Source organism: Marmota monax, unplaced genomic scaffold, assembly GCF_021218885.2.
Source record: "Marmota monax isolate L192 unplaced genomic scaffold, Marmota_monax_Labrador192_F-V1.1 WCK01_AAM20220418_F8-fsc00165, whole genome shotgun sequence".
NCBI lineage: Eukaryota > Metazoa > Chordata > Mammalia > Rodentia > Sciuridae > Marmota > Marmota monax.
The window spans coordinates 2,833,733-2,848,961 of NW_026693851.1; the positions used below are offsets into that span (position 1 = coordinate 2,833,733).

At 38.1% G+C, this 15,229-nt stretch overlaps 1 protein-coding gene across 3 annotated transcripts in view; it reads left to right on the plus strand.

Annotated features, from left to right (window-relative positions):
* Steap4 (STEAP4 metalloreductase) overlaps nt 1-11,597 on the plus strand; it is a 45,505-nt gene extending 33,908 nt beyond the window's left edge. For all 3 annotated transcript variants that reach the window (XM_058585033.1, XM_046462477.2, XM_046462478.2), the window contains one exon: nt 456-11,597. In XM_058585033.1, coding sequence (XP_058441016.1) covers nt 456-719 — 264 coding nt within the window. In that variant the 3' untranslated portion in view covers nt 720-11,597. The remainder of the gene's footprint in view (nt 1-455) is intronic.
* The last annotated feature ends 3,632 nt before the right edge of the window (nt 11,598-15,229 follow it).

Sequence of the window (15,229 nt, forward strand, 5' to 3'; positions counted from 1 at the left end):
AGGGAACAAAGTATAAATTTGCAAACTGCTCTTTATGGCAATAGAAATTAGCTAGCCTCTGCTTGCAAAGTAGCATATACTAATGCAGAGATTCTTGAGGTCATATTTGTCTCTGACCTCTAAAAAAAGATATAAAAGAATTTTAGCACTGAGGACCAAGGCAAGGTACATTAATTGTAACTCAAAAGAGTTTATCCCTGAGAAACTTTTCCATCCAGGCAGGTTAAGAGAAAGCTACCATGTCATCTGTAATAAGTCTTTCTTTTAATGAAATATTTATCATCAAGTATTAACCCATCAAGGAGGGTTAATATTTCTTCCTGTACTTAGCAAAGTGTCCTAAATATTATAGGTTTCAAATCTTTGTCATTATTGACAAATATTTTATTGGTTTATAGCATTTCACTTTAAGGTATAAATATATTAATGTATTTCTTTTTATTTCTTGTCTGCAGTCCAAACTGGGTTATTTGACCCTGATCTTATGCACAGCCCACGCCCTACTCTATGGCAGGAAGAGGTTCCTCAGCCCTTCAATTCTAAGATGGTACCTTCCTTCAGCTTATGTTTTAGCACTTATCATTCCCTGCACAGTGCTGGTGATCAAGTTTATCCTCATCATGCCGTGCATAAACAATACCCTTATGCGGATCCGACGGGGCTGGGAAAGGGATTCAAAATGCTCAAAATCAGCACTGAATGGAAAATCAGATATTTAAAGGAAAGTTGAATTTACCTGGACTTTTGATGCATAGTATTGAATGTTTAGAGAAGAATAATGGATACAGAAATGGGTAAGACAGCTCTTTTTCTCTCACCATGGCCTGAAGTTTATCAACACGGACAGAAACTTTGCTAACTGATAAAATGACAGATTGGAAGAGAACACCATTCTTTCTCAAGTTAGTGATGGGATCAGAGCAGGTCCCCCCCCCCCCTTCTCCTCTGAGGCCATGGGGCTGCCAACAGATTAGTTTTGTGGTTTCACATTAAGAAGTTTCTTTGCTGTAGGCAACATTCATGATCTTATCTTGCAAAATCCAGAAAAGTACATACAACTTCCTCCTTAGATTCAAGCACTGAGTTAAATGAATGAGAAAGTAGCACCACAATGACCACAGATAAAGGCTTTGCACAACATGTCTGAAGAATAGGCTCAAATGGAGTAAAAAGAATGAAATTTTTTGCTTCCTTTTTGGAAGTAAAATGGTGATCATAAATATGCCATAGTGTATTTTGGTTTTGTTGTTTTGTTTTACAATGCTATGGCCAATCCAGGACCTTGAACATGCTAGGCAAGCCACCGTACCACTGAGCTACACCTCCAACCCTGCCACAGTGAAATCCATGCTTAAGTGTATACCTTTATTTTGTTTTTAACAGTACATATATCTACCATGGAAAACTATTTTGGAACGCAACAAAAATATTGCATTTGATTGGAAGTAACCACGCCTTGGATATATACAAATCTATATAATTGTTTTAGTCAGGGTTTTTTTTTTTTTTTTTTTTTTTTTTGCCTCTGTGACCAAAAGACCTGAAAAGAACAATTTTAGTGGAGGAAAAGTTTATTTTGGAGCTCACCATTTCAGAAGTCTCAGAGCCCATGGTGAGGCAGAACATCATAGAAGAGGAGAACAGCTGGGGACATGGCTCCAGGAAGCAGAGAGAGCCTAAGCTCACAAAATATATACCCTAGAGGCATATCCCCAGTGACCCACCTCCTTCAGCCACACTCTACCTGCCTATAGTGACCCTCAGTCAGTCCCTATCAGGGGATTAACACACTGACTGGGATAGGGCTCTTATAACCCAATCATTTCACCTCTAAAACTTCTTGCATTTTCTCACACATGAGCTTTTAGGGGACAGCTCATATCCAAACCATAACAATTGTCATAAATCTTTCCTCTACAGGGATAGATATGGGAAAGACTGAATCAAAGTGGAACAGTATCCATTTGGATTTTCTCAGGGTGCAATAAGCAAGGAAGACTTGATAAAAGACTTTGAACAAAAAGTTAAAATAAATCAGAATTTTAGTTAGCAAACTAAATAAACATTGTAAAGCTTCACCATATTGATATTAATGCTTTATAAATTACATTTTAAAATATTGTACAATGCTAATCATCTATGAAATCCCAGCGACTCAGGAGGCCGGTGCAGGAGGATCACAAGCTCAAGGCCATCCTCAGTATTTTATCAAGGTTTTAAGCAATTCAGTGAGACCCTGTCTCAAAACAAAAAGGGTGGGGATGTAGCTCAGTGGTAAAGCACCCCTGGGCTAAATCCCTAGTAAAAGCAAAAAAATCAAATGAACAATCTGAAAAAGTAAATTTGACCAATGCCTAGATGCAGAGAATTACAGGCAATCACAGGGCAAAGAAAGTGTGAGCAGTAGTTTCTGTGAGACATGTCTATTCTCAAATCCTTGTTAGCATGTAAGAGTGTGGGATGGTTCTCACTGCTGTTCTGGGCTGACTCTGCCCTTTCCAAGATGACCTTCAGCAGAATGATCCCCATGGCTCTAGCATGGAACTAAAAGGAGACTTAAGCACATCTTCCCACGTCACCAAAATAACTAAAAAGCGTTGGGTTTGACATTTTTCTGCCTAATCTACAAAATCCGTTTATTTTTCTTTGCCTCTTACTTTTATGATTACATATTACACATGAAATTATATTATGTAATTAAAATATATTAAAATATTACCCCATAACCCAGAATGACTTTCAATAAAGCTTGTTCTATCTATATCAAATATTCATTTTTACTTCCTTTTACACTTAATTTCTTAAAGGTCTTAATCTCTACTTACATGGCATATATGTTTATTTAATGGCTGCATAATATTACATAAATGAGCTTTTATGTAAGCACTGCCCTAATGGAAAACATAGGCTATCTCCATTTTTTACTAAAACAAATAACATTTCAGAAAATCTTTGTGCTAGTAATATTTTTCCATATTTTCATTGTTCTCAGAAGACTTATCAAGAATTTGGATTACAAAATTAAAGAATGTATACTAGCATTTGCTATGTATTGCCAATTTAATTTTAAAGGTGACAATATCAATATTACCATTGGGTGAGGGTGTTGGTTTCATAGCAAAATTGTAGGTTTGGGGTTGTATTTCCATTTGTGTTTTCTTAAATAGAGCTGAGAAGGTACACAGAGCATATGCTCCTTTCATCTATCCTTGATCAACCCAAGTATGGATACAAAAAGCAGCAAGAGTGAGCAGGGCCAAGGTGTGCAGGGCTGACCATGGAGCGTCAGTGGGGAAGACAAGGGAGATATCACTGCTTACCCATGTTCTGCAAAGCAGCCTGTGTGCCAGAACTGGCCTAGAGAATTGGTGCCATTGTTTAAGTACCAAAGCTTAAGTACCATCCAGGATGGTCCAGAGAAGCCTGTGGAGTCAAGCCTTTCTAGAAAGAGTCACAGTCCTCCACTAAAAATAGAAAATGCCACATTTTTTTGTTGTTGTTGATATGTTCTAATTAGTTATGCATGACAGCAGAATGCATTTTGATTCATTGTACACAGATGGAGCACAACTTTTCATTTCTCTGGTTGTACATAATGTAGAGTTGCGACGTATATGCACTCATACATGCACCTAGGGTCTCACCAGTGTCCCACGTGGGCAGTAGGGATGGGGTTCCCCTCATGGAAAGAGTTGGATGAGAAATGAATACTAGGAAAAATAGGACAGCAAAAGAACCACAGGACACCGAAAATATCTTCAAAAACAAGGGCGGGATGGGCAAGCCGATCATATGGATTGGGCTTCTAGACTCTGGCAAAATGGAGCCTATGCCTGCTTCATTTATATTGGGAAACATCAAAGACCTTCCATAGAATGTGCTTCACCAAAAAGGTTAAAATTGGGCTGTCCAGATCCCAGTGCATTATGCCCATCTTCAGAGCTACTATGAGGGGTCTTTCTAGTACAGCAGAGATAAAAGTCATGTGCACTGGGCAATCTATTGCCACAGGAGAGCCATGGATAGTTTACAATGCCAAACCTAAATCTCCCTGGCTACCATACTGAGAAGACCCTCAAGTAATTCACGGTGGCTTCTCACACTAGGCTAATGAAGTTCATCTCAGTCTACCATCTTTCCTGCACCCATGCTCCCTCCCCTTCCCTCCTTTCCCTTTTCCAAAAGTTCATCCATTATCCCCACACCCACCCCACCCCCCATGATGGATCAGCATCCATGTATCAGAGAGAACATTCAGTCTTTGGATTTTAGGATTGGCTTACTTTGCTATGGTATTCTCCATCTGCATCCATTTACCTGCAAATGACATAATTTTATTCTCTTTTAAAGCTGAGTAATATTCCATTGTGTATATATGCCATAGTTTCTTTCCCCATTCATCTGTTGAAGGGCATCTAGGTTGGTTCCAAAGTTTAGCTATTGTGACTTGAGCTGCTATGAACATTGATGTGGCTGTGTCACTATAGTATGCTGATTTTAAATCCTTTGAGTATAGACTGAGGAGTGGGATACCTGGGTTAAATGGTGGTTCCATTCCAAGTTTTCTAAGAAATCTCCATATTGCTTTTCATAGCGGTTGCACCAATTTGCATTGCCACCAACAATATGTGAGTGTATTTCTCCACATCCTCGACAACATTTATTATTGCTTGTATTCATAATTGCCATTCTGACTAAAGTGAGATGAAATCTTAAAGTAATTTTGAGTTGCATTTCTCTAATTACTAGAGAAGTTGAATATTTATCATGTATTTGTTGATTGATTGTATATCTTCTTCTAAAAAGTGTCTATTCAGTTCCTTAACTCACTTATTGTTTGGGTTATTTATTTTTTTGGTGTTAAGTTTTTGAGTTCTTTATATAGCCTGGAGATCAAGGCTCTATCTGATGTGTGTATACTAAAAGATGTTCTCCCACCCTGTGGCCACTCTCTTTACCTTATTGTTTCCTTTGCTGAGATGAAGCTTTTTGGTTTGAATCCATCTCATTTATTGATTCTTGATTTTACTGCTTGTGCTTTAGGAGTCTTGTTAAGGAAGTCAGGACCTAATCCGACATGGTCTCTGCCAGGGTTGGGGGGCTTTCCTGGGCCTGCTCAGTCTCCACTGGTGTTCATGAGGCTGTCCTGGGCCTCACTAGTCTCTGCACAGATGGGCGGGCTGTCCTAGACCTTCCTGGTCCAATGCCACACCTTTTGTAAAACACTTGTAATGAAGACAAGCTCTATTTTTTATCGCCTAGTAAGAATACTCCACTGCAGGGGCTCAGTGGTACAGCACTTGCCTAGCATGTATGAGGCACTGGGTTAGCTCTTCAACACCACATTGGGGGAAAAAAAACCACAACTACATAAACAAAATAAAGGTATTGTGTCCATTACAATTAAAAATATTAAAAAAAAAAAAAGAATTCTCTACTTGAGTACTTAAAAAAGCCACCAGGAAGCCTGAAGTTGGAGATTACCCCGGTGGTTTCATCAGGTTCCCATCAGCCACCCAGAGAAGGCCAAGTTCTCCTTCCATCCTTCCAACAACCCTTCCTCCACCCAAAACCATCAAACTTATTTTACTGTCTTCACACAACTGGCTCTTCCAGGTGAAAAAAAAGAGTTTAGAACAGATAGAAACAGGTGCTTTGAGTGAATTGTACTCCTTTTAACAGATTCAACCTGTTCAACATAAAAATGTTGAACTAAACTTCTTTACCAGTGGTATGTTTCCTGTATTCTAAGAAAAAAATTATAAAGTTCATAGATCATTTATTTTTGTATTCTTTCGACTGATTTTATAAATGTGTACCCACTAAATGTTCCTTTTAAAATATTTTCTAGTTTTGTTTAATTCTGGTTTTGATTCATCCTCATTCCAAAGAAAGTGCCTAAAAGGTTTTGAATCACAGGAGTTCCAGCAAATGGGACTAAAAATGCCATCCCTAGTGATGAGGGTAAGGAGAGGGCAGTACATAGATTAAAAGCAGATGCATGGATTGGCAGCTTTGTGCAATATATGCTTGAGCTTAGCTGGGTGGTGCATTCCAAGTCCTGCTTGTGCTTCCACATGACCTCAGAGAGCATAGGCATCAGCTGTCTAAACACAGGGATGGCTATAGTATCCCACCCAGGAGTTTTGTGAGCATTGAAGAAAAGATGCTTTCCTTCTGAAGGCAGATGCCACCAGATCAGGACTAACAAGTGGCTTAACAAGTGGACTTCAGGTCGGATTCAGACAGTGCGATCTGGCATTAAATGTCCTGCACAACTGGATGGCTGCAGCCCTAATGGGTGTTAGTTATCATGCTTTCAAAATATGATTTAAAATACCACTGATGAAGAAAGAACTGGCAATTTGGAGTAAGCCAGAGCAAATGGGAAAAGCCCTTAAGCAAACCTACTTCAATTAGAAATTCATTCAAGAGCTCTTTATGCATTTATTGTTCAGGGATCACAAGAGTCCTGACAATGATGAATGTGTATAATGCATTTCACCTCTGGGAGCTCAAGAGATTCTGGAACTTCTCCCAAAATCGTGGAGAAAGGGCATTCAAGGTACTGCACACAAAGGTCACAATTTTCATTCTCATCACTACCAGCATCCCCACCATCACCAGGCCAACATACACACACACACACACACACACACACACACACACACCAGAAGAGCCCACAAATATCCTTACACAATCCTACTCCAATCCTCTATAAAAAGGATTACAATCTAAAAAAATCCTCCACTGTCTAAAGATTTGTTCAGTAGAACTTAGGGAAAGAGAATAAGTTACTCTTACCTCAAGTTCAAGGCAAAACACTGAACTCCCAAATAGGACCCAGGTGAGAGAAGGCTCAAGGGTAAAGGGACAGGACTGGAGAGAAGGGGAGAGTGGAAGAGTGGGACAGTGCATCCTGGCCTTCACCCAGGCAAGACTAAAAGCACCCAGTGCTGCTCGCTGCCTGCTGCAAGGGAATCTTGGATGGCTTTCAATGATCTCTATCATGTAACAGTATGAGCAAACCCTGTGCTAACACAACAGCTATTATCCCATTTAATCTTCCTAACAATTCTCTAATGTACTTTTTATTAACCCAACCTTTTCAGAAGAAGAAACTAAGCCTTGACAAAATAGTTCACGCAACCAGTAAGAGGCAGAGATAGACTTTGAATCCAGGCAGTCTGACTCTAGAACCATCCCCTCTGAACACAACTGTAGGATGGAGAACACAGTGCTATCCTCTAGAATTTCCTTGGAATCCACAAATTAGGCTAAAAAGACCAAATCACTGGCAATTCTATTCTGAAAGATTTTTTTTAAACAGGAATCTCTTTAACATTTTATATATTCTTGAATCCCCTGTTCTCAATACTCCCAACTTGCTTGTGTTGATTTCAATACATACTCCGAGGTGGTTGTAATGCAGGATCAACCCTGTGGCAACTGCCAGTTTAATCTTCCCACTTTGGCCACAAGTCTTCCTGAGCTCAGAGGGAGTTCTCCAGGGAAAGAGAAGCAAACCCCCCACCCCTACCCCCACCAAAGGACTCAAGAGAGCAGTGAAGGAGGGGACAGCTCCTCTCTCTCCAGCTCACCTGAGTGTTTTGTGTACTGAACCTATTTGTACTTGAGATCCAGTGACTCATGCAGAAAATTGCATAACACTTTTCATTTAGAGCTTCAATACTTGCCAAGGAATCTTAGTTCTTTAAAAATATATGCATATTTTTATATATAAGTTTTAGTCCTATTGCCTATAACCTAGAGCTGCCAGTCTCTCTGTTTTTTAAAAATGAAGGGCTGTTGGACTAGCACTCACAGTACATCAAAAACTAGTGAGACATAATCAATGAAAATCAGACTTTCCCCCATGATTTTTTAGAATCAAGAGGTTTTTAAGGAGTTCAATCAGAATACTAGTTCCATTTTTACTAATCCTTTCTTTCATGTTGATAATAGGGGTGAGAAAGAATGACAGACTCCCTGTTCTCATTTCATTACAGCAGAGTAGTAGTATCTGTGAACACTGGGAGCCAACACAGAGACTGCCCACAGAGTCTCTAACAGCCAGCCAGACTTCCCCTCTCATGATAGGGCACTGATGGACACCAGGAAGAAATCTCTCCCATATTTAGGCACTGTGGGCAGTTATTAGGTATCTCTCTCTTGTATCTCACCGAAGTTTTCTTAGTTGTACTTTCACCTATTTTTCTGAATGCTAACACCTAAAACAGGAATAAGGGCCCATATTTTTGTTTTGTGTTTTTTTTTTCCAGCTCATCATTGAGCAGTGTGCATCTCACACTTAAATATTTTGGCAACAATAAATGACCACTCAAGTTTTTAAACTTTAAGTTTCTGAATTTATCACAGACTGGTAATAAATGAGGTAGGATTAAAAAATAAATAGGTAGAAAGGAGACATAAAAAAAGGACAAGGAAACAAAATTTTAATTCAAAACTTCTACATACTGTTCCAGGCCTATCACTTCCCAAGCCAGTTTTCTTCCCACGTCGTCACTCCCAAGTTCCTGGGAAATCTATAAGTCTTAAAGTTTATGGTAAATTCACTCACATATGGTAATTATCTTCTGCACTATTAATTAGCTCACCAAAAAACAGGTTTAGCAAAGAAAAATACGATATTTTTAAAAACCTGTCATTGAGGGAGACTTTCCAGTGTTTCTATTGATCAGACAACGAAGACCACATCAGCCAGCATGCTGAAAATGACCAGACCACCAAAAACTGTCTTGAAATCAGTAGACTAATAACTTCCCTATATACCTTCCCATATCCACTTCTCAACAAGGTTCCTTTAAAAAAAAAAATTGGCAGGTGAAGTAGCCTGCTTTCTCTCTTGAGTGCATGTCTGCATTCCTAAATAAACCATAAACCTCATTCTATGCCTTTGACTGGTACATGATGGAATTCTTTCCCATCTTCCTAAGTCAAGGACCTGTTGGTCCAGGGTGGAGTTCCCCTTTGTCTCTGAGAACTCCTCAGGCCCTTCCTCCAGAGAGATACCTTTGCCTATGACACAAACACTTCACAAAGCAGCACTATCTGCAGAGCATACATTGACTATTAAACATAGGCCCCAGAAACCCAGGTTGGCTTGGTTTCTTCAGACACTGATCCTGAGGCAAGGATTCTGGGGCAAATGGTTTATCCTGTAAGTTAAATCATTAAATACCGGGAGAAGTAAAGTAGACAGGACAGGGGAGGAGTAAAGTGAGAACAGGGGAGGAGTAAAGTGTGAGTTTTTAAGCCAGTCGCCCACAGGGGTGACTTGGAGCTTAGCTCAGCTAGGCAACTCTAGGAGGTTGTGTCAAATATACCTGAGAACTATCATCATCTAGGTGAAAGAAAACTGTGGTTTTCATCCACTAAATCCCTGCTAATCGTTGGATAAGAAAAGCTGCCAGGAACATTCCAGCACTTCTGACTTTCCTACATACTATGCAGCCAGGACAAAAGTCCCACAGGCAAAGTGTTTCAGGTGTCCAGTCATCCAAGCGGCTTTCAGCTTGGGGAGGTGAATGCCAAGAGGAAATTGGTTGGCACTAATCTCATCTCAACCTTTGAACCACATTGTAGTGGGAAATTGTCAGATGGTATGATTGGCATTCACAGGGGAAACAAGGCTCTTCAACATATGAAAAGATTTTCTACTTCCTTCACTATGAGATGCATGAAGATTGAAACTGCATTGAAATGCTTCTTCGTACCTCACAGATGAGCAAAAATTCAAGTGTTTGAGCACACACTGTGTGGGTAAGGCATAGAAACATTTATTCTCCTACATTCATCTTGGATATGCAAAGTAGGACCACCCTTGTGGAGAGCAATTGGGCAACATTTTTCAAAATTAAAAATGCATAGTAGGTTTTGACTCAGGAGTCTCACTTCTGAGAATTTATCCCACAGATATACTTGCAGGCATTCCAGATGAAAAACAGTCATTGCTATTCCCTTTTCTTTTGTTCATGAATGAGAACATTATAAAAGCAGAATATGAGCAACTATTCAAGCATTCATCTGTAGGTCTGGTTAAGCAGAGTCTGCTGCTTTCACATAATGGAATTCTATGCAGTTGTTTAAAAAAAAAATAGGCACCTTCTTTTACATACATGGAAAGAAACATCCATGAATATTACTAAGTAAAGAATAAATAAAGGTAAAAACAACCTATATCGTTTGGCTCCTTTTGCATATGTGTATTTGCTTTTAATTGCCCAAAGAAACACTGAAAGGATTCAAAAGATTCATATTTAAACAGGATGGGCTAAGAGAAGAACAGAAGCAGTGGAAGCCTTGTATACCTCTTTATGTGATTTTAATTTTGTAATTACATGATGGGTTTGCCTAACTGTTAAAATAACCTTAAAGAGTAATTGATTGCATATCCATGCTAAGTCATCTTTTATTCATGCTAAACCTTTCCAGTTCATTCAGTCTGCCCTCTTGTATAATAATTTCCACATCTTCCATCATCCTGATCCCTCTTCTCCTACAAACATTTCAATGTTCCTTTCTAAATGTAGTTCCCTACACCAAAAGCAGCCAGGTTACAGCACAATATGATTCCCTTATGCTGGATCATGAGTCTCTATTTATATAGTGTCTGATCTTACACTAGTGTCTTTTTTCTTTCTTTCTTTTTTAAATAGTCACGTATTATTAGGATAACATCCGATGATATGCCTTAATTCTTTTCACATAAAATGTTAAAGCTATTCTCTCTATTGTGCCCCACTAGCCCCGACTCTATCTCCTTCAACCTCCTACACAGATTATCATTAATATTTTTAAACATCAATGCAAAGCAAAAACAAATATGTACTCTATATTCTCTTTACAGTAATTCTATAAACCTAAAACTGTTCCAAAATAGAAGACTTACGTTTTTAAAAAGCTACCTGATTCTGATTAAAGTTTATGTCATCAAAATTAACCTGTTGTACAGCCTAGAAGATTGTTTTAAATATTAATTCAATTTTTCAAGATACGGCTGTCTACACATTTCCTAAATATGGCTTCCATGTCTTTTAGATTTTGATAACAAATAGAGAGACATTTTATCCATAACCTTCAATTTACTTCAATATTTCGTAGACTAGATGAAGCTTAGAGATTGTCTAATCTTATAAACTCATTTCACAGATGTGGAAACTGAAGCCCAAGGGGGTGAAGTAATTTCTGGAAGGTCACACAGCTACATTGTAACAAAGCAGAATGAGGCCACAGATGACTTGATTTCCAGACAAGGAGATTTTCTGGTCCTTTTGGAAACAGATGATTCTGTTGAAAACAAATTGGTTGTAGATCAAAATCAAAAGGGTTACAAGGACAGATGGATTAGAAACAGGGACATCCAGTTACTGATTTTGTACGTCTCAGTCAGTGATGAGTACTTTACTTCCAACAAAATGTCAAGACTAAAGGAACAGTTTATCCAATGGTAGATTTAGGTTGTGATTATTTGAATACAACATAATGATAAATGATACTTTTACTTCCTTTCACATTCTGTGATCGATATTTGTTAGACATTTTAGGAATATTCAACAATAAAAAGTTGTGCATTATTTCATCCCTGTTGGAATTATTTCCTCCTTCACATGAAAACTTCGTCAAAGTGCTTTAATAGAAAATTTACAATGAAGTAGCTCTTTATACAATGCTACATAGAGCAAGCAGGCACTAGTAGCCATCATGAAAGGTGACCTACTCAGACATCCCTTCCAGAGTACCCACTGCAAAGCAGCCTAAGTGATTGACAACCTCCAACTCCCACACTTCGGAATGCACCACAGCATTCACAATGAAGGATATGGAAAATAACATTCCCCAAGAAAAGGGGAATTACAGCCCCCAGGAAGGAGGGAAGACAATGGGTCTCAGGACAGAAAAAGAAAACATTAGGCCCTGGGCCCTGGACTTTCATCCCTTCCCAGTAGGTAGGAGGTAAACATTAGGTTCTGGGCTCTAGTCTTTCCTCCTTTCCCAATAACACTTGAGTCCTGGAGGGGAAGGCAAACAAATGGACTCTGGGCTCTGGATTTTTATCCTAGTAACAATGAGTTTTAAGCTTTTACAACTGTTTTCCTGAGTTAGATTTTTAACATACACAACTAGTTTTCTAACTGCCCAAAAGGCACATCCTCAGTCTCTAATGATTAAGTCACATTCAACATTCTGCTATGATTAACTCTCATTAAGACCTATAAAACACAGACCCCTCTTGTAACCAGCCACCCCTGACAATGTGCTATTCCACTGCTGCTTAATAAAGACAGCTTGCTGATTTGAGATCTGTTCCCATTTTTGGTCATTTTTGTTTACACATATGATCCACATTGACCCTGGCTGCCCCCAGTAGATGAATGGACATGACAGAGAACCTAGAACCAAGCCATCCTATTTCATACAAGTTTCATCTAGTGACCAACATTTGCTCCCAATAGCCCAGGCTAGAGAATTTCACACCTACACTCTGATCTGAGTCTCTTCCTCCACAATTTTCCCTCCACTTTCATCTTTTGCAGGTATAAGATAGGCATTGGGGTGGGGGGTGCTGGGATTGTGGCTCAGTGATAGGGCATGTGCCTGGCATGTGTGAGGCACTGGATTTGATTCTCTGTACCATATGTAAATAAATAAAAATAAGGGTCCGTTGACAACTAAAAAAATATTTAAAAAATAAATAAAGATAGGCATTGCAATATGAAGACTCCCTCCTTCTTTACCATTTAAGGTGTTACCTCTAATAAATTTCTTACCTGGGGCTAGGGATGTAGCTCAGTTCAATGGTAGAGCTTGTGGTTTACATTAGCAAATGTTATCTTGCTATCTGCTTCTTGAAAGATCTATGCATCAATGGCACTGGCAAAAAAGTTGAAAAATAAGTTATTTGTATTATTAATATATCATAATAATTACAGCATTGTTATTATTGTTGTCATTTTTGTTATTATTACTATATCAAAATATACCCCTTAACCATAGTTTCACTAATTATTGCTCATTAAGTCAGGCTTAAATAAGTGAAAATGCACTTAATATTGTGTTAGAAAAATACATCTCTTTTCTCAAGCATTATTCCCCTATTCAAAAAAAGAAAAGACAATATGCCCTTCTAAAGGTCTAAAGATATAAAATGTCCTTAGAAATACACACACAAAAGTAAAAATATGTTTCCATTTCACTGAACATTACAAAGCTGATATTCTTAGGAGCAAAATGTGGCAAGGAGTTAGTGAAGGGAAAATGCTAGAACAATAAATTTGAAATCTGAGAGAAAGGAATGAGTTTAACCTTCAAATATCCAATAGACAGAAGAATGACAGTTGTGGAACAAGGTATCCCAAATGCTGAGGGATGTTTACCAAGTTTTAGTAAGATATAAACATCTTGTAACTCTTCAAAGCACAGACATGCTCTGAAAAACAGCCCAAGGCCACTCAAGGCAAAATGCCTAAACTGAGTCATCTCTTAACAGAAGTATTTTGCAGCCAGAGAAACCAAAATAAAGATATCAACCACCAAAGGCCTTGTACCAGACCTATCCCCATCCTCCTGGCCATAAACAGTTCCTGGATTCTGCTTTGATGAAAGGAAGAGGAAGAAGACAAAAAAAAAAAAAGTTACTTAAATTGACTGTGATATTGGCTAGGTGCGTGATTATTCTGCTGTAGAGAATTAAAGAATTATAGCATTACTTATACCCAGGAGTTATATAACAATTTTCTTTTTTTTTTTTCTTTCTTTTTTTTTTTTTTTGGTACTAGGGATTAAACCCAGGAGCACTGTGCCACTGAGCCACATCTCAGCCTTTTCTTAATTTATTTTGAGACAGTGTCATACTAAGTTGCCCATGTTGGCCTTGAACTTTCAATCCTCCTACCTCAGTCTCCCAAGTAACCATTATTATAGGCAAGCACCACCAGGCCCTTCTATCTATGCAGCAAAACTTATGGAAAGAGAGAAAATAAGAATTGACAAACTACAAGCAAGAACTAGGGAGGACAAAACAGCAAACAAAGAGAAATAAGGACTGAATTAAAAGAAATACACAAATAGATGGCATGAATGCATTATAAGAAAAATGGGTAATGTAAAGGGGTACACCTCAGTGGGAGAGCAGGTACTTGTCAGGCTTGAAGATCTGGTTCAATTCCCAGCACCTACCTCCCTGCAATAGAAAATGAAAAGCGAAGAGTGAAGGAACTCGAAGATTTTTAAAAACAAAAATTTCTTTTCACATCTCTGCTTTATTATATATTCACATTTTTTTAAATTTTTAAGATTCAGGAAATAGTAATCTAAATAGCAGCAGATAACAGAAATCTAATATTAAGTATAAACTGGTGAGCTATAAAGCAACACTTAGAAAATGAAACAACAACAACGAAATACATTTGAAACTGTTACTCAAGCATGTTTTCTGAATTTAAGAAGTTCTGAATCTGCATACCAAGGAGAAATGGAGAAATGCTTAAAATTGGTGAATATCAGACATACCTTATAAAATTATTAAACTTTGAAATTAAAGAAAAAATCCTTGAGGCATTCAGGAAAAATAAAAAACTTATTGGCATCAGTCTTCTAAAGTGTAACATTTTATGGTAGAAAACACTGGAGCAACAGTTTGAAGATATATTTAACATTTCTAAGATTTTGACATTTTCAAGGTGACAGAAAATATGAGCTTAGGATTTTACATCTAGTCAAATTTTTCTTCAAATATAAAGAACACAAAGAGTTGTGAACATACTAGAGCTCAGGGAATGTCCCTACCAGCCCTTCGTGAAGAAGGTACTAGAAAACAATCCAGCACAAGAGAATTGCAAAAGCTCCAGGAGAGGCTTGAGATGTGAGCACTAAGTGCCTTCAACTATAGAACCAGGACAGAGGGAGAGAAACAAGGCCACCAAAACAGAATATGAATTCCAGACGTTCTAATGCAAACATCAACAATCTGAAAGGAAGAAAAAGAATACATAAAAGTCAACCAGATACAAGGTATTAGCTTTTCAGATACATATTTTCAGAAAACCAGTAAAAAATAAATGTGAGTTAAGTATATCATTTGAAGCTGATAAACTAAAAAACAGTAGTATAAGTGTATTCAAGAGGCAAAACTATTCAATAAAATTGAGGGATGGAGCAAAAGAAAGGAAGAAGTAACTATTTGAAGTGTTGCTTCTCATAGCAAATA